Source organism: Artibeus jamaicensis, unplaced genomic scaffold, assembly GCF_021234435.1.
Source record: "Artibeus jamaicensis isolate MK-2021 breed Jamaican fruit bat unplaced genomic scaffold, CSHL_Jam_final contig_490, whole genome shotgun sequence".
Lineage (NCBI taxonomy): Eukaryota > Metazoa > Chordata > Mammalia > Chiroptera > Phyllostomidae > Artibeus > Artibeus jamaicensis.
Genome location: NW_026521861.1, coordinates 2,254,209 through 2,279,087, shown reverse-complemented (window position 1 = coordinate 2,279,087; position 24,879 = coordinate 2,254,209). Strand labels below are relative to the sequence as shown.

Here is a 24,879-nt window from a genome sequence, read left to right as displayed (position 1 = left end):
CAAGCAGCATTGCACAGTTGTGGTAAAATTAGTTAATAGGTATACATATAAAGTGATTAGAAGAATGCCTGGCTCATAATCGATGCTCAATAAATGTTAGCTTTTATTATGATTACTGTTGCTGCTGTTTTAACTGATTTACTACTAAGTTAATTGTTTACTTTTTTACTTATTGATTTGAGAGAGAGAACGAGAAAGAAACATCTAGTTGATCATTTTGTTGATCCACTTGTTTATGCATTCACTGGTTGCTTCTTGTATGTGCCGACTGGGGATCAAACCCACATTCTTGGCGTGCTGGAATAATGCTTTAACCCAGAGGTCCTCAACCTTTTTGGCACCAGGGACTGGTTTCCTATAAGATGGAACAGGGGCAGGGGTGGACAGGAAGTAGAGCTCAGGTGAGCTTAGCTCATAGCTGGTTTCTACTGTCCAGTCCATGGCCCAACCTGGGGCTGGAGACCCCTGCTCTAACCAACTGTGCTACCCGACCAGAGCCTAGGTTGATTATATTTATCTTAATATTAAAATGTGTCCAATTTTGGTGATTATAGAGAGAAATAGGGAGGCAAGTAGGATTTAGCAGTATACAGGGCAGCAAATGGAAGGAAGACCAGCATAAAAAATGAACTGTGGCTAATCTGAGCACAGATAACTGCAGGTTATGAGAAAGTAGGTAAGATGGACAGAGGGACAGAGATGGATATAGGGATGGACATATTCGTGATAAAGCAAGCAGAATGAAATGTTAATGGTGGAATCTAGGTAGTGGGTATATGACTGTTCATTATAAAATTCTTCCAACTTTGCTTTATGTATACAATTTTTCATAATAAGCTAGTAGGGGGGAAAAAGAAAATGAAAAGCATCCACACAAGTTCTAGATCATAGCTATGCTGCCTGTCCTCTGAGCTCAAACACCAAAGCAAACTTGGAAAAATCTGGCAGTTTTAGAACCCTTACGCATCGTCAACACCTTCCTGCACCAGATAAGCAGAGCTCAGGTGCGCTCTGGACCACGTTGGCACATCCCACCTGAGAAGTTCCAACCCTACAAGACTAAGACATCACTCCTGCTCAGGAAAAACCTCAGAAAAAAAGGCTCAGGCAGGTGCAGGGGGCTGGGGGGGGGGCAAATGGCACACACTCACTCATGGACTCTGTTGTCACCATAGAGATCGCTCAGGCCGAAGCTGATGTAGTGCCAGTGCTCAGGGATGTTGGCAGAAGGGCTCCCCACGTTCCTGTACATGCTAACATAGTCCAAGGGGTCTGGGCCGCCCAACCTGCAAAAGACAAAGCGCAGGGGTATCAGTGTGAGCCTGAATGCAGACAGTGTAAAGCTAAAGGGCTCTGGCTTGCAAACCTAAAGGGCCCCAAACTGGAGGAACCTAAGGTGAAAGATTAAATAAAGGGGAGGCCATGCTTTTCTGGGATAAGACCAAGGGCTGGTTGGCTGGAGGCTGCCCAGTCCCACAAGCACGACAGACTCCTGTCTCCTATCCCCAACAGGTGGGACTTCTTTTAGAAATAAAACAGGCTGACGGTTGCCACTTCTGCTTCCTCCTGTTTCAAATTCCAATCCCAAAAGGGGTTGGCAGGCATTCTCTCTCTTCCGTGGCGTCCTGTAAACATTTCATGCTTCCAGGCAAGAGGTGCATCAGTCAATCCAACTGGCCTCTGTTGAAAGACCATCCTGAGCAACCCCAATGGGCACTATTGCTGGAAGCAGAGGCTCAGCTCCACTCTTGCTTCTTAGATGGCTAATTCCTGAAAGACTATATTGTGCCCAATGGTAATTACAGTTTGTTATAAATGAACTCAAAGCCTCCAGACACAGGCCCGCACCCCATAGACGAAAGCTGGTCTTTCATCAGGCGAGTGACAAAAGCCAAATTTAGGCTAGCTCATCCCTGCACAGATTAAGATACAGAATTGCAGCGGAAGCCGAGCTGAGCTCTGGGAGCGCCTGGAGCTGGAAGATGGCCCCAGGAGACTGATGTCTCAAAGGTAGAGCTGGAACATTAAATTATTTGGTGCCTCTGAGGATCACATTTAACTCCCCTCCTCCCAATCCCAACAGAGAGGCAGTTGAGGAAGAGACTCAGTCACTATCTCACCCTGAGGATTTAACTCAATAAGGGTTCCCTTTAGTAATTAATACTCTTTTTTAAAAAATCCTGCTTTTTTCAGAATGGCTAGGGAAATGGGTAGACTTGAGAAACAGACGAAATGGAAACCATCAGGGGAAGGAAGTCTGCATTTAACCCACAAACACTCTGCATTTGAGCTGCCTCACATATCTGACCGTTGCAGACTGCGGAAAGTTTGCCACCCCTGGGACACTGATGGAGTGCACTTCGCAATTGGGATCATCCGCTATGAGGCCTAACAACAAGTAAAAAGCATGTTGTGTGTGATCCCAGCAGGCATGCCAGCACCATGCAATTAAAACACTATTTAAAACCAGGTAGATCAGTTGGTTAAAGCATCATCTTCCTATGCCAATGTTGATCCCCACCCCGGTCAGGGCACATGCAAGAAGCAACCAATGAATGCATCAATAAGTGGAACAACAAATCAGTGTTTGCCTCTCTCCCTTCCTCTTTCTTTTTAAAATAATTTTTTTAAACACAAACCCATAGGTCTGGTTTCATCCCCTTTGCCAGGATATTATTTGCTTTTTAAAAAACCCTTATTCTCTGCTAGGAAATGCTAAGTTATTTATAGAACTTGTAAGAAAGTTGCTACAAATAGCTCAGAATCTCAACTGGGCGGATTAGGAAAAGGGACAAATCTCCATGTCTTTCCTTAACTCTAATTTTTCAAAATAATTTCACTAACTCCACAACCAGTTGGATTGAGGACAGCCGGTCAGGGAAGGGAGGAAAGAAAAGGGCAGCTACCTCTGAAAGGACCCCATGACAGCTACAGAGCCCGGGAACCAATGGTAGTGAGTACAGGCTCCATGTCTGCTCCAGTGTCCCACTGCAAATTCCTAGTCCCCTCCTTCAGCCTCAGTCCACCCAGCACCAAGAGGCAAAATTGCATCCACCGTTCCGTGCTACACCTGCCACTCCACTGCAGCCCTCTTCCTGGCCAAGTCTCCCAGGAAGTACTGCATCAAGGAGAGAGACTTCTTAACCTTAAAACTCTGATTGCAGGGGCCAACCAAGAGTCAGACTGAATGAGCCTCACCCTTGAGCACAGAGAATTCTGCTTTATTTACTCAAAGACCTGACAGAAAGCAGATGAGTCTATAGAAATTTTTCATATTTTGCACTTGGAAAATGATGTCATCCAAGGACCCAGGGCATCCCTCAACTTAATTCCTTGAACACTGCACTTCACTCCCCACAATAGTTGCAGGAGTGGGGTGGACCCAAAGCACAGGCTCTGCCTCTCTGCTTCTGCTCCCTGGTCACTTAAGTCTCAGCTTTCGGTCAGCATGTCCTTGTTGACCAGGGTCCACTAGCCAAAAAGCCACCTTGTGTCCCCAGAAAAGGAATCCCAAGGTACCTTGCACCACAGCTAGACCTAGGCAGCCTTGGTCAGCCGGCTATGAGAACTGAACAGGTCTTGTGGAACCCCAAATGTGAGGGACATGGATGAATTAATTTCAGGACCTTCCTCATGCAAAATCCTTTAAATCTTAGAAAGAACCAGTTGCTGGGCTATTCACACTTATATTTTTCTGCATCTATGTAGCATTTCTAACCCCACAGAGTTCTGTGCCATTGTCTTTATTCATCACTACATGTTAGTCCATCTCTGAAGATAAGTCCTGCCTGGCTTAACAAGTTTGCAGCAGGAGGGAAAAAAAGAGTTGCCCAAGCCAGTCTTAGTCCCTTGCATGTGCTTCAATACCTTTCACACACAACTCCATCCTCCGTGGCCACTTGGTAACAAAAACAGTTGCCCAAGTCTATACAGAAATTTCTCCTTATACTCAATTTGAGACCTGAATAAACAGCATGGCAGAGCCAGGCCCGCTTTTCTCATGACACAATCCAATAGAGCTCATCACAATACATATTTAAATATAGAGGCGCAATTAGAATGGGGATTAAGTTATCAAGAGCTGCTTTTCACTCAGAAGTTCTCTTCAAAAACTCCTTTCAACCAAAGAACAGCTTGCTTACCAGAGAGGACTGGACCACTGGCTATACCTCCTCCTTGCTACCAGCCAGAGTCAGGCTGCTCCCCATGGCCCTCCCTAAGGAGCAGGTGGCTGGTCTCCAGGCCCTTCACATTGTCAGCCTCCACATCCTCCCATAGATACAAGGAGCTGGTCTCAGTCCTATAGATCCTAGATTCTGCCATTTCTGGAGGAGAGACTCAGTCCTAAAGGGAGAGGTAACCAGCAAAGACAGCCTCTCATGTCCCCCTTCAGGCCTACCTGCCCTTCCGCCACACCCCAAGCAGCTGTCTGAACCATCTTCCAGGACTCAGTGAAGGAAGCATCTTAACACAGTGCCCACAAGAACGTGGCTCTGGACAGATGCAACCAATTCCTCAGCCAACATTTGGTCCAGAAAGACCACGAAGATAGGCTCTTTTCCACAGTTGCCATAACACCAATTTTGCCCAGAAGCTGCAGAAGAAACAGGCTGCAAACGGGAATGGGAATCTAAAGAAGACCATTCCTACCCCAAGAGCAGCCCATCGGTAAACAGGTCCCATCCTTAGAGAACTACTTAAAGGTCACGCTCAGCTTCCCTGAGAAACTGTTGCCTAAATCCTAAAGCTTGTGGCAGGAAGCTCAACATCTCACTGCTTTCCTTCCACCCTATTCAAGTCCCCAGGTCTTCAGCATTAACTGTGGTCCTTCCATCCTCAGCCAAACCATGGGTCTCCGTGACCCTACCTCTGTTCTAGTCAGTGTCTTTACAGCAAAGCAGCTGCAGAGCTAGAGGCAGCTCTGCATGAAGAACACTGTGCAGAGTAAGCAGAAAGTTTATCAGGAAAAGTTGTTTCGTGAAATTTGAACACAAAAAGCAGTGGACCGATATGATGTCTGAGCTCATTAGGAAAGCATCAGAAGGCGACCTCCTCCTCATCACAAGCAGGACACTCACAACTTGCTCCCTTCCCAACCTACAGTGGAGCCTGGGTCCCCAGACCCGCCCCTGCCCAGGGCTGTCTTGTGCCCTCGGAACTCCTCCAGCCGCGCTCCTCCAAAGCCCTCTCAAAATGCTCCCCAGGCTCCGCCTCGTCTCCCCCTCCAGCTTCCCCTCGCCCAATAATGACCCCCTACAGGCGCCCCCTCCTTTCACCACGTTTACAGTTCCCTCTCTCCTATCGATCTCCGCTTGGCTCCTACACAGCCCCCCAATTCACTCTATTTTCCTAATCCCAGTTAACCCTTCAACACCTCCCCACCCTCGTTAATCCTTCGCAACTCACAGGCTCCGTTAACCCCTTTGTCCCCATTCCCAACTTGAGCCTTAACTCCTTCCCTCGCAGCAGGAAGCCCTCCTTCCAAGTGCTTTAACCATTCTCCTTCTCCTCCCCCGCAAATTACTTCGCCCCCGGTGCTTAAACTCTTCCCAGCCCGCCGCGTCGGTCTTCTCCCGGCCCAGGGCATACCAGTATTTGACGATAGCTGTAACCTGGAGTGGATTCGGCTGGTCAGGGTAAAGGCGGCGGCACTCGCCGTAGATGGCGTGCAACCCCGGGGGAAAGAGCGAGGCGAAGGCCGGCGGGGCAGTAGGGCCAGGGGCCGGGGGCGCGGTGGGGCCGGGGGCGCCGCTAGGCCGCAGCTCCGCCATCCCGGCGTGTTGGGCGCTGGGAGGACTCAGGAGGGCGGACGAGCGGGAGAGCACTGACGCGCCAGCGGGCGGACGCCGTAGGTGCGACTACCCGAAGCGATGGGGGCTGCAGCGAGGTCCAGGCTTCGCGCCTGCGCACACCAAACCGTCCGCCCAGGCCTTCACAGCCGCAGAGCAGGCCAGAGGGTGCCTTGGGGGCCGCGGGGCGCTCAAGGGGGCGGGGCACCGGCGCGCCCTATCCCAGATTCTACTGGCTAGTGTCTGTGTCAGTCACAGAGGTGGGGTGCCTTGGCAATAGATTCCGCCTCTCCTCTCGGTGTGGGAGGTGTCCCAAGGCTCTTGGTCTCCCCCTAGTGTTAGAAGGAACCCAGTTTTAAATAGAGAGGTGGAGGCATCCTTCTAAGGTGCTAGGGTCCCACGAAAGCACCGGACAGTTGGCAAAGGACTTGTCACTGGTTTGCTGACACGGAGGGTTTTTTTAAAAGATTTTATTTTATTTTTATAGAGAAGGGGAGGAAGAGAGAAAGAGAGGGAGGGAAACATCAGTGTGTGGTTGCCTCTTGTGCACCCCACAATGGGGACCTGGCCTGCAAACCAGGCATGTGCCCTGACTGGAAATTGAACCGGGGACCCTTTGGTTCGCAGGCCGGCATTCAATTCACTGAGTCACACCAGCCAGGGCACACGGAGGTTTTTAACAAGTATTTAAACATAACTGGCAATGAATTGATTCATTCGTCCGTGTAGCATTAGTTTTAATAGATTATAAGTCTGAATATTTCCTGTGTCCGTGAATGTTCATTAACTGACACACCGCCAAATTCAGGGGTCATATGTCGAAATACTTATTTTGGAGTTCCTTCAGAAAATAACAAGAATGAAGTAAACTAGGATCAACTTTTTTAAACTCAATAATTATTTAGTAAATGTTTTTAGCGATGATGATCTCTTCTTTGTTGCGTTTTAGGCAGATGTATGCAGTTTGCCTTGAGGAACACCAGTATTCATTATCTGCTATGAGCCTGCCCTTCTGCATTACCTTAACTCTCTTAATGGGGAGAATTTTTAACTCCTAAGGCACCAGGTTGGGAATTATTTTCCTGTTTACAATAATTCTTCAAAAAGTAATGTCGTTGCCGTGGCTGGTGTAGCTCAGTGGATTGAGCCTGGGCCTGCGAACCAAAGAATCAGGGGTTTGATTCCCAGGCAGGACACATGCCTGGGTTGTAAATCTGGTCCCTAGTAGGGGACACATGACAGGCAACCATACAGTGATGTTTCTCTCCCTCTCTTTCTCCCTCCCTTTCCTTCTCTCTAAAAATAAGGAACTAAAATATTTTTAAAAATTGAAAAAATTATAAATAAACAAATTTTTAAAAAAGTAATGTCCATCAATTATCTTAAACAAATTCCAAGAGACAGGGATAGAAGGGAGTCCTGACTACTAGTGCTATTGACTAAAAGGATTCCTGTTACTTGAAGCAGGGAGGAAATACTCTATAGGTAAATGCACTGAGCTCATTTGAAAGCAGTCACATAACCTCTCTTCACCTCTATTTTCCCACTTGTCAATTCTATACCAGTAGTTCCAAATGCCAGTCATCAAATGTTAGTCAGCCTCTTGCAAAGTTTACACCTATGGGGGGAAAAATGCAAAAAGCATAGAAAATGTACTTTTTTCCTAAAAGGTAAATTTTATGCAATTTAAGTTATTTTCTTTGTTGTTGTAAGACATCCTTTCCCGTTTCTGTGTGTATTAAAAGTTTTATTAGAGTGTGATGGTGATAGATGTTTATCAATGTCTTACGGAATCAAGTAAAAACATGGTCACCTTAATTTGTCCAGAAGTGATGGGGAGCGGCAGGACTGATCTGTAAAATCCAACATCCACGAATTACTGGCAAATCCAAAACTTACTACAGCAAAGACTTCAATATCTCTGCGAATCCATAAGGGGCTACAGATGCAATACAACTATCAATCTGGGACCCTACTTACATGGAAACTACAAAACCCAGGATACTGTGCGTCAAAAACGCAACGCCCGGTCTCTTTAAGAACTAGGCGAGGCTCTGAAGCAGTTCGGCCCCCTAATACAGGTGCAAGGCCTGCTGGGAGTTGTAGTTTTTCGGAGGCGAGGTCAGGCCGCTCCCATACTGTCCTGTACCGGCGGATAGTCTGCGCATGCGTGTCAGAGGCGCTTGCTGCGGACCGGTCAGGCAGTTCCTTCCTTGGAAGGAGAGATTCCTCTGCCATGGAGTCTTACGATGTGATCGCCAACCAGCCTGTTGTGATCGACAACGTGAGTTGCATCTCTCCTATCTCTAAAGGGCCTTATGCTCTTTTCCCTGAAGGAATCGCTTCCCGGCTTCAGCCTGGGCCTCCCTCTCTTTGTCACTGCCCTGGCCTGTCATACAGGTTCAGCCGCCGCTGTCTCTGTCCTCCTCTCACCCATAGTCCGCAAGCAGGGCGGCCAGTCAGCAACCATGGGATTGAGAGCTTTGGGATGAATAAAGGGAAGATTTATAGTCCAAGCCGGGCCCTTTGGCCGGTCGCTTAAGGGGCCTTAACCGCTCTGTGAGCTCCGGGCACCCGCCCTTCCCCAGTTTCCGTTGATTCAATTGGCTCTTCTGGCTGTCTCTCTTGACTGATGACCCCGCCTCTGAGCCTTGCCGGATGTGGGCTGCCCTCTGCAGTGATTGGCTTGCGTTCCAGCGGGTTTTCCGGGTCGCTATAAGTGTTTCTTCTCTTTAAGGGGCGGTGCGCCAGGGCCCTGGGGATTGGCTTCCAGAACTCTCGGTGGTTGAGCCTGATGAGCTAGAGCCTGCCCGCGGGTGGAGAAGAGCTAAGTTTACTTAGGTTCTGAGCTACCCGGGCGGCTTGGCTGTGTATCTCTCTGGGTGGGGCCCGAGAACCTGGTACCAGAAATGAATACAGGATTTCATGTATTTCTGTAATTATAAATTACAGCATTAATAAAGGTCGAGAATAAAGGAGAGTGACAAAGCAAGCAGGGACTCCTAGTTGCTGGTGAAAAATAATTACTAACGTAGTATTTACCGGGCTCTCTAGCCGTTGCAGAGGGGTTTCACATACTTTTGAGTTGGATCCTTACAAAAACTGGGTGGGTGGTTTAAGCAGGAAGCTTGACTGTCGTTTTACAAATGAGGAAACTGAAACCCAAAAAGGTAAAGTGAGCCCAAGGTTGCACAATAGAGGTGCTCTAAATCCAGTGCTGTATCCGTTATTCCTCTTGCTAATACCCCACGAAAATGTGTAAATAGTGACAAACGGAAAAACTATAAATACTGTTCTTATTTGGGGCGGAGAGAGACAATTGTAAAACAACTGAATTTCTGCCTTCCACTCGAAGGTTTAGTCCCTTCGAGATTGGTTGATACATTTTCTGTGCCCCTTCTAAATCTCTTGCGGCAAAACTGTTAATTCCCTCTGTCCTAAACTCTCAGATTTGCTTTGTTGATCCAGCTCTTGGGATGTTAGGCGTGGTGCATTGTCCCATTTAGCCTTAAACTCTGTTTGGTAAATGGGAATGACTATCCCCAATTTATGCAGGAAAATGAGGCCTGGGGAGGTTAAATTACAATATTCAGACCACGAAGATTGTGAGTTGAGCCAGGACTCAAGTTGAGATTGGTTCCAAATTCTTCACTTTTCTCAAGAAAAGGTGCTTTTGTTGTTGTTAGCTTTCCTTTTTTTTTTTTAGGAATATGGCTTCTGCCTCGGAAGCAGAAGCTATTTTGAGACACCTCTATTTGGGGGGGGGGGTCTCACTTACTAGACTATTAAATTCTTGTGGAAAAAGATGGTATTCCTTAATTTCCATTACTCTCCTCTTCCCCACCTCCCTTCACACAAAGAATACTTAGGGCCTGGCATCACTTAGTATTCAATAAATGTTTGGGGGAGTTTGTTCTTTTCATTTCATTGATGAATGGGTAGACAAATGATTGAGTATCTCTATCACAGTAACAAAGATATCCCTAAATAGAGAAAAGATGGAGGGGCCCCTTAGTTACTTCAGAGGGTTGAGTAGGACTTGTTCTTGATGTTGATTTTCAGAAAACCTACTCTTTTCTGTCTTCACCTAGTTTGTATATGCTTCATCTGCCTTTTTCATAGTTTTAAAGTGGGATCCCCGGCTCAGGTGCCCAGTGGTTAGAGCGCTGGCCTTCAAACGGAAAGGTTGCCAGTTCTATTCCCAGTCAGGGCACACCCCTGAGTTGCAGACCAGGTCCCCAGTTGGGGGTGTGCAAGAGGCAACTGATCAGTGTTTCTCTTGCACATCGATGTTTCTCTCCCTCTTTCTCCCTCCCTCCCCCTCTTTCTAAAAATAAATAAGTAAACATTTAAAAAATAAAATGGGGAAAAAATAGAAATTGGCAATTTCCTCTTTTTTCATCAGCAATGCAGAAGCAGCAGTCTGTCCATCCAGATCCTTTGTTTCTTGAATTGTTGGCCAGAAGTTCCATTTCCAGCCATTTTCTTGAATGTCACTAAGCCTAATAACGCTTCTTAGTTTCTTCTTTCTCTTTCTTGGAAGTATATTTGAAATGCATTAAAGCAGTGGTCCATTTTTAGTTTTAAGATTTAAGGAATTGACTTGTTTTTTTTTTTCCCTCTGGGAAAATATTTTCTTTATGATGCCAGATAATTCTGCCAAAAAGTGAAGTAGGAGAAACTTAAATAATTTTCTCATTAGGATTTATGGAGCATCTGCAACATCTTGCCGTCTGACATTTGGAGAGTTTTGTTTCACAGTGAAGGATGGATAGGAAACATTATTTGAAATATGGGAGCCAACTTTATGAGAATAATGTGTCTGTAGCAGATTTAACAGCTCCACAGCTTAATGGGTTGTTACCATTTTATTTCTGGGCTAACAAGGGTGTAATTAAAAGAAAGGAGAACAAAAGAGGGAAGAGCCTAATTATCTGTTCACAGTCTTTCCCAGTATTAGACAATTGTTGACCACTCTCGTCATCCTGTTCCGACACCAAACCTATTCATCCGAATTTAATGAAGAAAATGGAGGGGGTGTGTATGGGGGGGGGGGCATGTATATTCCTGTACTTGAATGACAGCAATAAGTGATAGGTATTTTTGAAAACTAAACTAAAGGCAGGCATGCAGTACAGTACAAAACAATACAATAGTAATACAAGAGGAGGGAAGCTCCCAGGCACCATTTTGAGGACTTCAACACTTTGATTAGATCACTGTTGGGTTCTGCCCTAAAACAGACCAGCATTCTGGTCGATCTTAAAAGCGCCTTTGTGACTGTGCGGGCCTAAATGCAGAAACAGTATCAGATCCTCACAAGCTCATCAGTAGGATAAGAGTTTCACTGTTCCCTCCTATGTTGTGCTGCCTCGGCCCCTCTTTAAAAAATGAGATACGTTAAACAAAGAAAAATTCCGAGAAGTATACAGTGAGCACCCATGTAGCATGTATCTCCCACCAGATTTAATGAATGTTGACATTTGCCATATTTGCTTCAGATTTTATTTTTAGGAAATAAAATATTACCGATGTAATTGAAAGCTCTTCATATTCCTTCACAATCTTATCCTTTCCTTCGGTTCCAGAAGTAACCCTAAAAGCAACTATAATCATAAAATGGACATACTCCTTTCCATCTATGACTTTATATTAGGGGTGTGTGTGTGTGTGTAGTATTTGTGTTTTGAATTTTCACTTAAGTGCTAACATGTTATTTGCTAGTTCTTTTATTTTAAAGATTGTATTAATTTATTTTTAGAGAGAGGGGAAGGAAGAAAGAAAGGGAAATAAACATCCTTGTACAAGATTGTACATAGATTGGTTGCCTCTCACATGCCCCCAACTGAAGACCTGGCCTGCAACCCAGGCATGTGCCCTGACTGGGAATCGAACCAGTGACTTTTCGGTTCACAGGCCATGCTCAATCCACTGAGCCACACCAGCCCAGAGTTCTTCTTTTTATTATAGAAAATTTCAAACGTAAACAAAAGGAGAAGGAATAATATAAACCATAGCCATATCCTAATAATCACCTGACTATAACAGTTATCAACTCTTGGCCAGTCTTTTTAACTATTACATTCCCACCTACTTCTGTCTCTCACACTCTTAAAACATAATATACTATTACCAGCCCTGGCTGATGTAACTCAGTGGATTGAGCGCGTGCCTGCGAACCAAAGGATCAGGGTTTGATTCCCAGTCAGGGCACATGCCTGGGTTCCAGGCCAGTTCCCAGCAGGAGATGCACAAGAGGCAACCATACATTGATGTTTCTCTCCCTCTCTCCTTCCCTTCCCCTCTAAAGATAAATAAATAAAATCTAAAAAAAACCATAATATACTATTACCAAGCCTAATACATTAACAATTCCTTACTGTCATCAAATATCCAGTCAATGTTCAAATTTCACAAATTATCTCAATTTTTTGTTTTACTACTTGTAATCAGCTCTTCAGATCTGCTGATTCACTTAAGAAGTAACCGAAGAAATCAAGACAGTGGATTTACTTAACGCAGTCACTTTCAGTGTGACATTAAAGCTGTTGGTTGTACAACTTCAGCCAGAATCTATCCCTCACTTGACTGAAAGGGTGGAGAGGAGGTACCTTGTAGGGATATCTCACCATTCAATTATGTGTATTCTGACACCCAGGATGTGCTTCACACCTAGCCAGGCACTCTGAGGGTAAGCAAGAAGTCAGATATGATGCGGAAGGAGAAATATCATGAGTTACTTTCTGGGAATGCCTAGAATAGGGGTCTTAAACTCAGTGCCTGCTGAGGCCCAGCAGGAGCATTACAAAGGGTGAGGAGGAGAGCAGCCTTAAAAATGGGGGGAGGAATCGGGAGGGCGTACTGCACATGCCTGACCAAAGGGCCAGCTGCTTCTCAGTCCTGCCAGAGGCCCCCATGCAGGAATGCAGGCCCAATATTACCAGATCTGATTATTCAAGAGAAGTCAGAAGTTCTAAATTTCTTATGCAGCTCCAATTTTTAACTGCCATAAATTAGTGTGAAGGTTGTTTGCAGGTCTGTAGATACAGAAAGTAGATATGTGATTGCCCAGGGCTGGGAGTCAGGGGAGGGGAGTGGCAGCTAATAGGTACAGAGTTTCTTTTGGGATAATGAAAAAGTTAGAAAATTATATACTAAGAATCATCGAATTATACTCCTTAAGTGGATAAAGTGAATTTTATCTTAATGAAGTTGTTTTTAAAAGAGTACCCTGTGGGCCAAAGATAGTATGTCTTTGGGGCAAAATGAGCCACCAATGACCTTAAATTTGAGGCGCCACCTCTCAGCATCCTTTTCCTTGATGGGAGAGGCTGGGTAACTAAGTTAGAGCGTCGTCCCCATATGCCAAGGCTGCGGGTTTGATCCCGGGACAGGGCACATACAAGAAACAACCAGTGAATCCATAAATAAGTGGAACAACAAATCTCTCTTGCTTTGTCTGTCTGTCTCTCTCAAAAAAAAAAAAATCAGTCAATAAAATGGGAAATAATTAGCTTCCTTCCCAGCCTGTCCAGAATGGTCAGGAGTGTTTTGGATAAAGGTCACCCAAACCATAGGCCTATAGCCAGTAGGCCCAGGAGAGCCTTGCCTAAGGAGTTTGCTATTTGTTTGCCTACAGTAGAAGAATGAATGGTCAGAGGTGGCTGGCAGCAAATTTGAGTCCTCAAAACTCAAATATTTAATGAGACTACTTTTTTAAGAAGCCTGTACAAGGTATGTGTTTACTTGGTTTTGCCTGAGTGAATAACAAGAGAGTGGCAGCCCATTTGCCTGGTACACAGTTCCTAGTTAAAATACTGTTAAAGGAATCGACATTACCTTTTTATATGATCTCATGGTATGACTTGAGCAGAACAGAGAGGCCATCCTGGTGCCTGACTCTGGCAACACAGAGAGAAGAAACTGCCTCCCTGGTCACCACCCATTCTTCACCTAACTGCTGGCCCTGTGAGCCAGCTCCGTGAGGCTGCGGGACAGGCTGGGTCTGGTTCCTGGGGTTTGTGCGTCATTCCCAACACTGCCTTGGCCTTGTCTGCACCACCTCTGCCTGGGGCTTCTGGCAGTCCAGCTGCTCATTCAGGTTCAATACATTAGAAATCATCTGCCAGTCACTTGAGCTTAATTTTCACTTTAGTCAGCCAGCATCTATCTGAGTACCCTACCAACACCAGATACTGCTGATGTATAAAGTCTCTGTCCTTGAGGAACTTGGGCTAAAAAGAGGGGAAAAAATGGAAACCATAGAGTCAGATAGAAAGCAGAATGAAATGCATTCTGCCTCATGGTATAGGTAATAGTGATTTTATGAGATAATAGGGGAAGGATAATTAATTCCATCTGGGGACTATTCTTCGGGAGGAAGGCAGCGATATTGAAGTGGGCCTGTTACGGCCTTGCCAGGAAGGACAGAGAGGAAGAAATGAACCTGACACTTTAATCTGCCTTGTCACTCGGACTCCAGTCCTTCCAGTCCTTTTGCTAATAAACTCAAAATTAAATATTGAGGGAAATAATTTTAAAATATTTAGAATCTGGAGTACAGGTCTCATCTTTACTCTTTTTGTTTCAACCTCTGCCAGGAGATCCAGGGAGTCTGTTGGCCTCACCACACCCAGGTGAAGGCAGTGAGCAATTATAAGGAGGCTGGAGCTAACAGGCTCCTGGAGTTCTCTTGCACAGTGTGGTTCTCACTGTCGCTGCCGCTGTCCCAGAGCCCCTGGGCCAGTTCTCCCTTCATGCTCAGTGTCCAGCTGCACCTTTTCCAGGCCTCTTGCTCTTCTGCCCAGGCCGATGAGTTTGCACTTACCTTCTGTTTTCTCTCTTTCCTGTTGGCAGAGGTATCTGCTGTCTTAGAGAACAGGCTTGCCCTGCTCAACTTACTGCTTTCTCTGCCCTTCAGCCACTTACTTACTTCCTGTGTTGCCAGAGCCAGGCACCAGGATGGCCCCTCTCAACCCCTTCTCCCATAGGAGAGCAAGAATGAGAGACAGGGAGGGAGCCAGGGGTGTTGCTGGGAAGCCTTTGGTGCAAAGATAGCCTTGTCTATTTATCGTTTCCTAATGTGTTTACCGCTTGCTGTGGGGGTTCTGGAAATACCGCACTCTCCCCCAGGAGAAATGGTTGACAGGCAGCTGGAAAAGGCTTGCCCCAGTTAGCTGCAAGCTGTGCTGGGCTGGAAGGACAAGGGTATCAGCTGTGGTGGTGAAAGAGTTAAGAAGGAAGAAAATGGGATGTATCTGCAAGCAATGTCAAGCTGCGACAGCTGCCCTGCGTGGAGTTGGCATCTGTGTGTGTGGGAGTCAGTGTTGACTGAAAAGCATCTGACTGCTCCCGTCAGCATCTCTGATACCAGCCTGAGCCTGGCCAATATACCAGGGACTGGAGCAGCAGGATTGTAATCCTGGGTCTTTTCTCTTCTCAGACAATGCTTTAGGGTTTCCCTGCTCTTTATCGATAATTAGGAGACCAACAAAGCATGGTAAATAATAATAATAATAATAATAATAATAATAATAATAATAATAATAATTACAAACCCCCTACAAAGCAGAGTGGTCTGCCCCTGCAGTAAGAACCAGACAGCGTGCATTCCACGGAAGTGCTTGTGGTGGGGTCTGTGACATGCGCCCTGGGGGACCGGGAGAGTGCAGGCATCCCACAGCGGTATGACCGTGTCATGTGCTCTTCCCATGGCTGGGTTGTGTTCCTGAACGTGGCTGCTTTGGAGCTTCTAGCTACTTTCCTCTTCTCTCCTCAGCTTTTCTCCTTTTATTCCCTTTATTAATATTTTTAACACCAAAAGTAAAACATGTTCAATGTAGAAAAGTCAAAGAATACAGAAAAACAAAGTAACACCTGGAGTGTACAGTGAAATTTCTCCTCATTCTCTCCAGTCCCACTACCTTCCCTTTGGCCTGCATTCACTCTACAAATGCTCATACCAGATCCGTGGGAAAAGTCCAGCCTTTGTTAGTGCAACAAGAATGGTTTGCACGACATCGAAGTAACCTGGCAGCCAAGGAGAGTGGGCTGGAATGCACACGCATGAACAATGATGACTTCACTGAACTAGTCAGTGGGGGCAACCGAGTGAGCATGTGTACTGTGTGGCTGTCACATTCAAAATGATTGAGCGAATAGAGCAACGAATCTGCATCAGATTTTGCATTAAGCTTGAACATTCTTTGGTGGAAACTGTTCAGATGATTTAGAAGGCCACAGCTATGGGCAACTGGTGATTGGCAGCTTCTCATGCATCATGTATTGTGCAGAGATTTTTGGCAAAACAGCAAATCACCCAGGTGACTCAGCCCCCCTACAGCCCAGATTTGGCACCCTGTGACTTTTGGCTTTTCCCAAAACTAAAATCACCTTTGAAAGGGGAGAGAGTTCAGACTGTCAGTGAGATTCAGGAAAATACAGCAGGGCAGCTGATGATGATTGGGAGAACTGTGTGAGGTCCCAAGGTGCCTACTTTGAAGGGGACTGAGGTGTCATTGTCCTGTGTACAGTGTTTCTGGTATCCCGTATCTTCTTCAATAAATGTCTCTATTTTTCATAGTACATGGCTGGATGCCTCCTGACAGACCTCGTATCAGTAGATATATTATAGACAGCTCTATAGTCTCTCTCTTTTTAAAATAAAAATGGAACCATTTAGTTATTATGTGATATACATCTCCTCTTGTTGTGATGCTTCTGACTTTTGTTTATCTCTCCTCAGGGATCCGGTGTGATTAAAGCTGGGTTTGCTGGTGATCAGATCCCCAAATACTGCTTTCCAAACTAGTAAGTCAGTGTGTAGCATGGAAGCTTGAGAAGTTGGTCAGCTTTGCTCGGGGTCAGTCCCCCATCTTTTAGGGAGAAGGGACCTGGCATTCGGGGCAGCCTTGGTACTCAAAACAACAGGCGAAGGACAAGAGCTGGCTTTTGGAGGAAGCCAGGGAAACAGTTGCCTACATGGTACAGTCTGAGAGGCACTGGCAAGAGACCTCTTTTTAAAATTAGATTTTATCTGATGCCCAAGACATATCATTGGTAACTCGTTGCTTTCAGTGACTGCGTCTTCCTGGGGCCCTCCGTCTCAGATTCTCCTGTCACCCAGGATGGGGTTTGACTGTTAAACCACACCTACCGTCTTAGTGAGGAGGAGTTTCTCAGCACTTCCCTCCTACTGCAGGAAGACTGCAGGTGGGAGAAGGGCACGGGCACCTGGGGCAGGAGCGCACGTGGGAGGAAAAGAGGGCCGTCTGCTACGGTCGCCGGGGCGCAGTCTGACTTGGTGGGAGGCCTGGGCGGCAGGCTGGGGAGACGACAGTCTTCCGAGTTAGCCATTCATTTAACTTATGAAATAATATAAATGTTCAACATAATAAAAATAATTATGAATAACTTAGTCCATGTGTGTGGTAGAAATTGTGGGAAATGCTGAAAAGTAGAAGAAAATCAAAATCAACCGTAAGCTCACCCCTTAAGGACAATCACAGTAGAACTGAGTACACTTCTTCCTGTCTGAGTACGTGCCTCTCTCCATCCTTCCTGTGATCTGCCATGTGTTCAGCTGTGAAATGAAAAGTGACAGTCCTGCCCTGGCTGGTGTGGCTCAGTGGACTGAGCTCCGGCCTGCAAACTGAAGGGTTGCCAGTTTGCTGGTTCGGTTCCCAGTCAGGGCACATGCCTGGGTTGCGGGCCAGGTCCCTTGGTTGGGGGCGTGTGAGGGGCAACCGACTGATGTTTCTCTCTCACATCAATGTTCCTCCCCCCCTCCTTCTCCCTCCTTTCCCCACTCTCTCTTGTAGTGTGGGCAGACCCAAGCACGTTCGTGTCATGGCAGGAGCCCTTGAAGGTGACATCTTCATTGGCCCCAAAGCTGAGGTAACTCCCAGTCCCCAAGCCAACAGAAGACCTTCTTCATTTCTCCCGTGGGCAGGGTCCCAGCAGTGGGGCATAGTCATGACTGAAAGGCGCGGTTTCCTCCTAAAATGTCCCCTTTGGCTCTGTCATCCTCGGCCTCATCAGTTACTGCTCCCAGGAGCAGCTTCTGGTTTGGGGAGGAAAATCTCAAACCCTGACTTGGGAAACGGAGAGCAGCCTGGGAAACAGGGCTTTTGCCTTCCTTCTGTATTCTGTCACTCCTTTGCCAATGATCAGATCCACGGGCCTGGTTACTTTTTGGCAAAAGGAATTGGAGATAGAGCCTGGCTGGGGTCCCCTGAGGATGAGTTAATTAACACACTTTGGCAGAGCCTTCAGGCAGCCTCCAGAAGCAGAACAACAGAACCACAGCTGCCAGTCTCTGCTCCCAGCGCTGAGGCCCAGAGATGGGAGCCAGGAGTGTCCTGGGATCAGGCAACGAAGAGGATGTCTCCTGTCACTTGCCCTAGGGGCAGCCAAGGGTCCCTGGAAATGCAGAAGCCCTCTCCTTTGCTTGCTGATTGGGCAGTGAGAACAGTTTACAGTTGTGCAGTGGGAGACTTAGAGAATAAATGGGTGCCCGTGCTCAGATTTACTTGACTCTCTGCAGGGTGAGAACTGCAGGGTGGGAACTCCCAGTCCTGGAAGAGCAGGACCCACCGGCCAACTCAGCTGAGAGCCTGGCTGCTACTGTAAATCCTGCTCTCTGTCCCCAGGAGCACCGAGGGCTGCTCTCCATCCGGTACCCCATGGAGCACGGCATTGTCAAGGATTGGAATGACATGGAGCGCATCTGGCAATACGTCTATTCTAAGGACCAGCTGCAGACGTTCTCAGAGGAGGTGAGGGTCCTGTGCATGGGACGGCCCTGTGGGGTGTGTGGAGGTGGTGAGAACCCCGGCCCCAGAGATGAGGAAGGTGAGGATAACCGCCAGGAGGGTTTGAGAGTTACTGTGCGCCAGGCACCACCAGACCTTGTGCTTGCAGGACGGGCTCGTAGGTGTCTTCACACCAAGCCTGTGGGCCGGAGGCGGCACCTTCTCCAGTTTACAAACACGAGAACAAAGTGCAAAGAAGCCAAGTAGAGAGTCAAGTAAATCTGGGGGTCAAAGCCACGTCTCTCATACTTCAGAGCCTACACTCTTCAACTTCTAGGGAGTAACTGCCCACTCAGAAACACCAAGGAATGTGCACATACTGGGTGTAACAATTCCCAGGGGAGGGATATGTTCTGTTTTTTAAAAGTACATTTGATATGGAAATTTAACTTTCAATTTTGAAAAAAAGTTTATTATTTTATCACAATAATTTCAAGAGTTTATTAGCAAAATCTTCTTGACAATTGGAGATATATAGAGACACAGGGATCGAGGTACGAATGCTGAAAGAAAAGGAGGGGAGGACACCCGTGGAGGTGAGGGCAGAATGAAACTGAAAAGGGGCGTGGTTTTGGGAAGTTGAGATGCTGACTTGGGCAGGGGTCGGTGATGGGCCCAGCTTACCTGTTTTTGGAGGGAGGCTGCCAGAGGCCCCCTGACCAGCTGTGCAGGGGCTTCTCCCCCACTACTAATGAGGGGTGGGGTCTGGCCTCGCCCTGATTGTGGTCTGGGCATCTTTCAACAGCATCCTGTGCTCCTGACAGAGGCACCTCTGAACCCGCGGAAAAATCGAGAACGCGCTGCTGAGGTTTTCTTTGAGACCTTCAATGTGCCGGCCCTTTTCATCTCCATGCAAGCTGTACTCAGCCTGTGAGTAGCAGCCTGGCTGGCCAGCCTGGCCCCTGGCCGGGAAAGCAGTCCTTTGGCATTCCTGTGGGGCAAAATACCAGCTGCAGTGGCAGCTGCCGTGGTAGCGTCCGCTAGCGTGACTGCACCACATACACTCCATTCCCTGTCCTCCCAGCAGCAAGGCAGTGTCCCCTCTGTTTATCAGATATTGTGAGGCTTTCTCCCTCCTGCCACAGAAGTGATGTCTGTCCTTTTGTTTCTACCAAAAGACAAAACCAAGGACAGACCTAGAGAGTCACATGGGGAAATGGGTTTTGGTGGAAGTGAAAATATTCTTACTGTCTTTACTCATTTACTCTTCCTGCCCAGCCCCTGAAAGCATTTGGGTTTTTTCCTCGTTTCCAGAGTGAAACTGCCCCTCAGGCTGGGTCCCTGAAACCATTGAAGGCCAGGCCATCTCTTGAGGTTGGAAGACCTGCTCTTCTGGGCGTGGGGCGGGAGCTCGGAGGGGCTCGGCTCCTGCTGCTCAGGTCTCTCCAGGCTTCAGTGCCCAGGCGTCCTCGGTCTCAGCCCCTGGAGTCCAGGGCCCCGGACAAAGGCAGGCCCAGCTTTTGTTCAGCCGACACCAAACTCTAAAAGAAGTGAGTTTTTCCCCAGAGCGAGGAGGCAGAAGTTAGTGATGCTCTGTCCCCTTTGCTTCAGTTATGCCACAGGCAGGACCACGGGGGTGGTGCTGGACTCTGGGGACGGCGTCACCCACGCTGTGCCCATTTACGAGGGCTTTGCCATGCCTCACTCAATCATGCGCATCGACATCGCCGGCCGGGACGTCTCTCGCTTCCTTCGCCTCTACCTGCGTAAGGAGGGCTATGATTTCCATTCATCCTCGGAGTTCGAGATTGTCAAGGCCATAAAAGAAGTGAGTGCTGCCCGCTGGGCCCAGGGATGGGATAGGGAGTGGGAATAGAGCATCAGGACCTCCAGGGCCTGGAGCGAGAAGAGGTGAAGCTCTGTCCTGGGGACCAGGGTCCGGCTCTGCTCTCCCAGCCAGGCCTCCTGCCAGCTGCGAGGTCTCCGGCTGGGCCCGCCCCGCCCCGCCCCGCTACTGGCAGACTCACCTTCCCAAAGAGCTACCATCTTGTAGGGGACAGAGCCGCTTCTATTTCTAAGCTGGGCGATGGTAATCATTCTGTTTGCCATACCTCTTGTACCAATTACCTGTGTTCCTTCTCACCTTTGAGTTCAGAATACATTCTTTCTTAGTAAACTGAAGCCTCCTGCCTCCTGTGGCTGTAGGCTAACCTGTGAGCTGGGTGGTGGGGCCCAGAACCATAGGAGGCCTGAGTCTGGGTTCACATGAGGCTATGGTCTCAGACCCAGGTCCAGAGAGCCACGTTTCCACACTCGCCCTCCGGAAAGGCGGGACTCACACCCTGACACACAGCCCGCGAACGCCAATGGAAACCCCCCACCTCTGCTCTGGGGCAGCAGCTCTAATGACCTTTAAGGGCCATCCCCACTGTGGGCAGGATTCTGCAGCAGCACCTCAGCCCCCGGGGACTCTGACGGGTAGGTGCCAGGGTCCCTGCCTGCCTGAGTCACGCTTGGTTCCGCAGAGAGCCTGCTACCTGTCCATAAATCCCCAGAAGGATGAGACGCTAGAGACGGAGAAGGCTCAGTACTACCTGCCTGACGGCAGCACCATCGAGGTGAGTGACTGGACCTCTCCCATCAGTGCCCTCTGGCCCCCAAAAGCTCTGGGCCCAAACAGAGCCCCAGTGGTGAGCTGCAGTCTGATGTCCCAGCCCTCCTCCAGCGCCTGCCGTGAGCAGCGGAGCCCTTGAGCAGCACTGTCTCCACCAGCAAGGGCTTCGCTTCTCGTGTGGGAGGAGCGCAGGCACCAGAGGCACTTTCCTAGGTCAGGATAGGGTTAGAAGCGGGTGGTTAGCACTGTCCTTCACCGCTTGAGCACAGAATAGGCCTAGATGCCTCTCCCCAGACCTCCATTGATAGGAAGGTGTTCCCATGAATGAATGAATCCCTGTGTTAATGCCAAAGGGCTCCTGGCTGGGAAATGCCTGGGCTAGGATTAAACACGGGAGTGTCCTCTCTCTAGTTTCCTGGGAGCCCTGTTTGTTCCTTTTTGTTCCCTATTTGTCCCTAGGAACCCTATCTTTGTTTCTGGAAGCCCTTGACATCCAGGGTCTTCCCTGAGCCTGGCCTTCATGGCCACCCGGTTACTAGGAGGGGCCTCTTCCATCCCCATTCCCAAAGTGACCTCGTTCCCTATCCTAGCCTCTGACGCTTGCCCTCCACCTGCAGATTGGTCCTTCCCGATTCCGGGCACCTGAGCTCCTGTTCAGGCCTGACCTGATCGGCGAGGAGAGTGAGGGCATCCATGAGGTGCTGGTGTTTGCCATCCAGAAGTCTGACATGGACCTGCGGCGCACGCTTTTCTCTAACATCGTGCTCTCAGGAGGCTCCACCCTGTTCAAAGGTTGGTCTTTGCTCTTGGGCCCTGCCCCAGGAAGCTTCTGGATTGTGCTAGGCCTAGATGCCCAGAGGACTGACTTGACCTTCTCTGTTCCTCCTCATTCAGGTTTTGGTGACAGGCTACTGAGTGAAGTGAAGAAACTGGCTCCGAAAGACGTGAAGATCAGGGTAGGAGCCCGGGGCGGGGCGGGACTGGGCCTTGGAGGGTCCAAAGTGCCATATGGTGTGGCTCCCCGCCAGCTCGGCTACACAGGTGCTGCCGGTTGGCTCCCACTTCCACGCTGACCCCGAGGTCTGCCGGAGTGCCAGTCTTCACAAAAGGGGGACAGTCGCAATACCCAGATGGGGCAGGGGGCCAGGCTGAGGGCCCCACATGGGGTCTTCCAGGGAGACTGTGACATTGGTACGAGGCTGACTTTTGCTCCTCCGCTGTGACACGGTCCGGCATCTCAGTGACCATGGAGGGGGCCACCTGCCTGAGAAAGGAGGGGTTCCAAGTGAAGGAGCGTGGTTCCTGCCGTGGAGTCTGCTTCCCACTTACCCCCAAAAGAGCCAAACTCTGCCCCCGGGAGCCCCAGCCTTTCTGGGAATCAGACTTAGGGCTGCTAGAAACCTGTTCCCAGGACAGGTGTTCGGCTCACCACGGTACCCTCGGGGAGGCCCCGGGGTCTGAAAGGGACACAGCTTTGTTGTGTGAAACGCACCCAGTGCCTTAGTGGTGAGAACTGGCTGTGACGAGGGGGGTTGGAAGGGAAAGTGAGGGGGAGGCTACATGTCTCAGACTCCTTTCCCCCATCCTTGCAGATATCAGCACCTCAGGAGAGACTGTATTCCACATGGATTGGGTGAGTGGTTCCTCTGGGAATAAGTAGAACGGGAAGCAAACGCCCGCGCTCTTTCTCACAGTGTCCCTTTGGTCCCCTCTACTCCAGGGGCTCTATCCTCGCCTCCCTGGACACCTTTAAGAAGATGTGGGTCTCCAAGAAGGAATATGAGGAAGACGGCGCCCGATCCATCCACAGGAAAACCTTCTAATGCTGGGACATCATCTTCACCTTTCTCTGAAGTTAACTCCACTTTAAAACTCGCTTTCTTGAGTTGGAGTGTTTGCGAGGAACTGCCTGTGTGTGTGAGTGTGTGCGTGGGTACCAGTATGTGCACCTATGCGAGTGCCATGTGGCCCCAGAATCCCAGGGCCCAGAAAGGACGATGAACTACCCATGATGGTGACGGCCTGAGGCCTGGGGTTGACCACTGGCTGGCCCCTGGCAGGGAAGAATGCTGGCAGAGGGCCCCACTCCTTCATCTGCCGGGCCTTTGCCTGGCTGTGTGGGACTATGTTTACTACCTTAGGGACACAGAGGGAGGTAGACCTAACCCTGGAACACCTTGCTGCTGCCCTTCCCAGGCTGGACGAGCCCTACCCCCACCCCACCCCCAGGTGCCCTGAGGCCCACAGCCGCTGCTGCCTCCCTTGCTCATCATTCTGTTCCCGATGCCTCTTGATCACGGACTGAGGACTGGAAACGGGGTTGAGTTCTACCCAGTTTTGATTGCCGTTTGGGTCTGGGAAGCTAGAAGGGCTGTTACTGAGACTCCAGGGTCAGGAGAGGGCAGGATGCCCTTAACTCTACCTGGGGCCAGGACCACACTGGGCATTTGAGGAGGGCAGGAGTCCTGCTACTTCTGATTGGCGGGAGAGTTAATGTTCCAACCCCAAGCCCCTATCCAAGGGGTTCTCCAGAGAGTTTAAGGAGCCTGTTGGCTCCAGGCCCCACTACTTGCTTTTCATCCGTCCTTGGGTAATGCCATCTTCAATTTTATTTATTGAAGTGTTTGTTCAAAATAGAGACTGGAGGGAGGGAGCTCACTGCCTCCTGCCCACGGGTCACCCTTTTAACACTAATGTTTACAGCACCTAAGCTTAGTGTAACCTCCAGGGCCTCCTTGCTGCTGGTGAAACAACAGCATCCATGGGCTGAGGCCATGTGAGATCTGAGCTACACGAAGACACTCTGCCAGCCTCTTTCTCCCTCTTCCACTTGCTCGCTGCCCTGGAGTCAACAGGCCGGTTGCTGCTTGGGTTTTCTGAAACAGGAGGCAGAATCGCTCTTTGGCAGAGGCCCTAGCAAAGGAGTGGTGTTGGGTATCTAGCCCCATTAGGGTTGGAGAGAAAGGTGAAATTAGCCAATTTGCCTTTTCCCACTCTAGCTGACCTGAGGGGCTAGGCTGTAGAGGTGAGAAGGCTCCTTCTGGGCTGGTTTTGTGCCGTTCTTTGGGCTCATTTGGTTAGGGAGGGAGGAAGCCAGACCTAGGTGCCAGGAGCTGGTAGGCTCAGGCTCATCTCTGGTCCAGTGGGACCAGGCTCCTACCCTGGACTGGGTTGGCCTAGCAGTGGTCCAAAGGCCCTTAACCCCAGATGGTACAAAGCTGGGGCTAGCAATTGTTCACGGGCACCCTCACCTGACACCAAGACCTGCCCATCCCCGATTCAGGCAGTATTCTCCCCGTGCCGTCCAGTGACCAAAGGCCCTGCCAGGTATGGGCCACAGCAGCAGGTGTGTGTGAAAGCAGTGTGGCAACCGCGGACTGCAGTGTGCTTAACCAGCTCACCTCCCTTCTTTTAGCCCAAGCCTGTCCCTCGCACAGCCTCGCACAAACCACGTTGCCTGGTGGGGCCCAGTATACTTAATAAAGTCCTTCCAATAGATGGTCAGGTGGACCTCTGTCTGTAGTCAGGGCTGGGTGGGTAGAGGGAAGAGCTGGGGGGCCTGAGTCTAAGGTGGTGACTGGGCCTAGTCCATCCTCTAGAGGGCACTGTTGCATCAGCCAGACTTGGCCATCCTCCCCTCAAGTCCCCTACTGCTAAGTCCTTGGGTCAGAATCCTCCCAAATAAGGGCAACAGTATTTGACACCCCTGAAGTCAAGAGTCTCT

The 24,879-nt window shown here is 49.0% G+C and overlaps 2 protein-coding genes across 3 annotated transcripts in view; one reads left to right on the top strand and one right to left on the bottom strand.

Moving 5' to 3' along the window:
• Positions 1-5,955, bottom strand: part of SUFU (SUFU negative regulator of hedgehog signaling) — a 98,813-nt gene extending 92,858 nt beyond the window's left edge. For both annotated transcript variants that reach the window (XM_053668449.1, XM_037159364.2), the window contains exons 1-2: positions 5,590-5,955; positions 1,152-1,286 (exon numbers count right to left, since the gene is read on the bottom strand). In XM_053668449.1, coding sequence (XP_053524424.1) covers positions 1,152-1,286; positions 5,590-5,771 — 317 coding nt within the window. In that variant the 5' untranslated portion in view covers positions 5,772-5,955. The remainder of the gene's footprint in view (positions 1-1,151; positions 1,287-5,589) is intronic.
• A 1,993-nt stretch (positions 5,956-7,948) lies between these two features.
• On the top strand, positions 7,949-24,653 carry ACTR1A (actin related protein 1A). The gene is made up of 11 exons (XM_037159423.2): positions 7,949-8,073; positions 16,534-16,598; positions 17,609-17,684; positions 18,440-18,565; positions 19,347-19,471; positions 20,153-20,369; positions 21,067-21,159; positions 21,773-21,947; positions 22,050-22,111; positions 22,748-22,788; positions 22,876-24,653. The coding sequence occupies exons 1-11, from the start codon at positions 8,026-8,028 to the stop codon at positions 22,976-22,978; spliced, it is 1,131 nt and encodes a 376-aa protein (XP_037015318.1). The 5' UTR covers positions 7,949-8,025; the 3' UTR covers positions 22,979-24,653.
• The last annotated feature ends 226 nt before the right edge of the window (positions 24,654-24,879 follow it).

Coding starts and splice junctions, on each gene's coding strand:
- ACTR1A (XM_037159423.2), top strand. CDS start 8,026: ATGGAGTCTTACGATGTGATCGCCAACCAGCCTGTTGTGATCGACAAC. Junction 17,685..18,439: donor TCATTGGCCCCAAAGCTGAG/GTAACTCCCAGT, acceptor CTCTGTCCCCAG/GAGCACCGAGGGCTGCTCTC. Junction 18,566..19,346: donor TGCAGACGTTCTCAGAGGAG/GTGAGGGTCCTG, acceptor ATCTTTCAACAG/CATCCTGTGCTCCTGACAGA.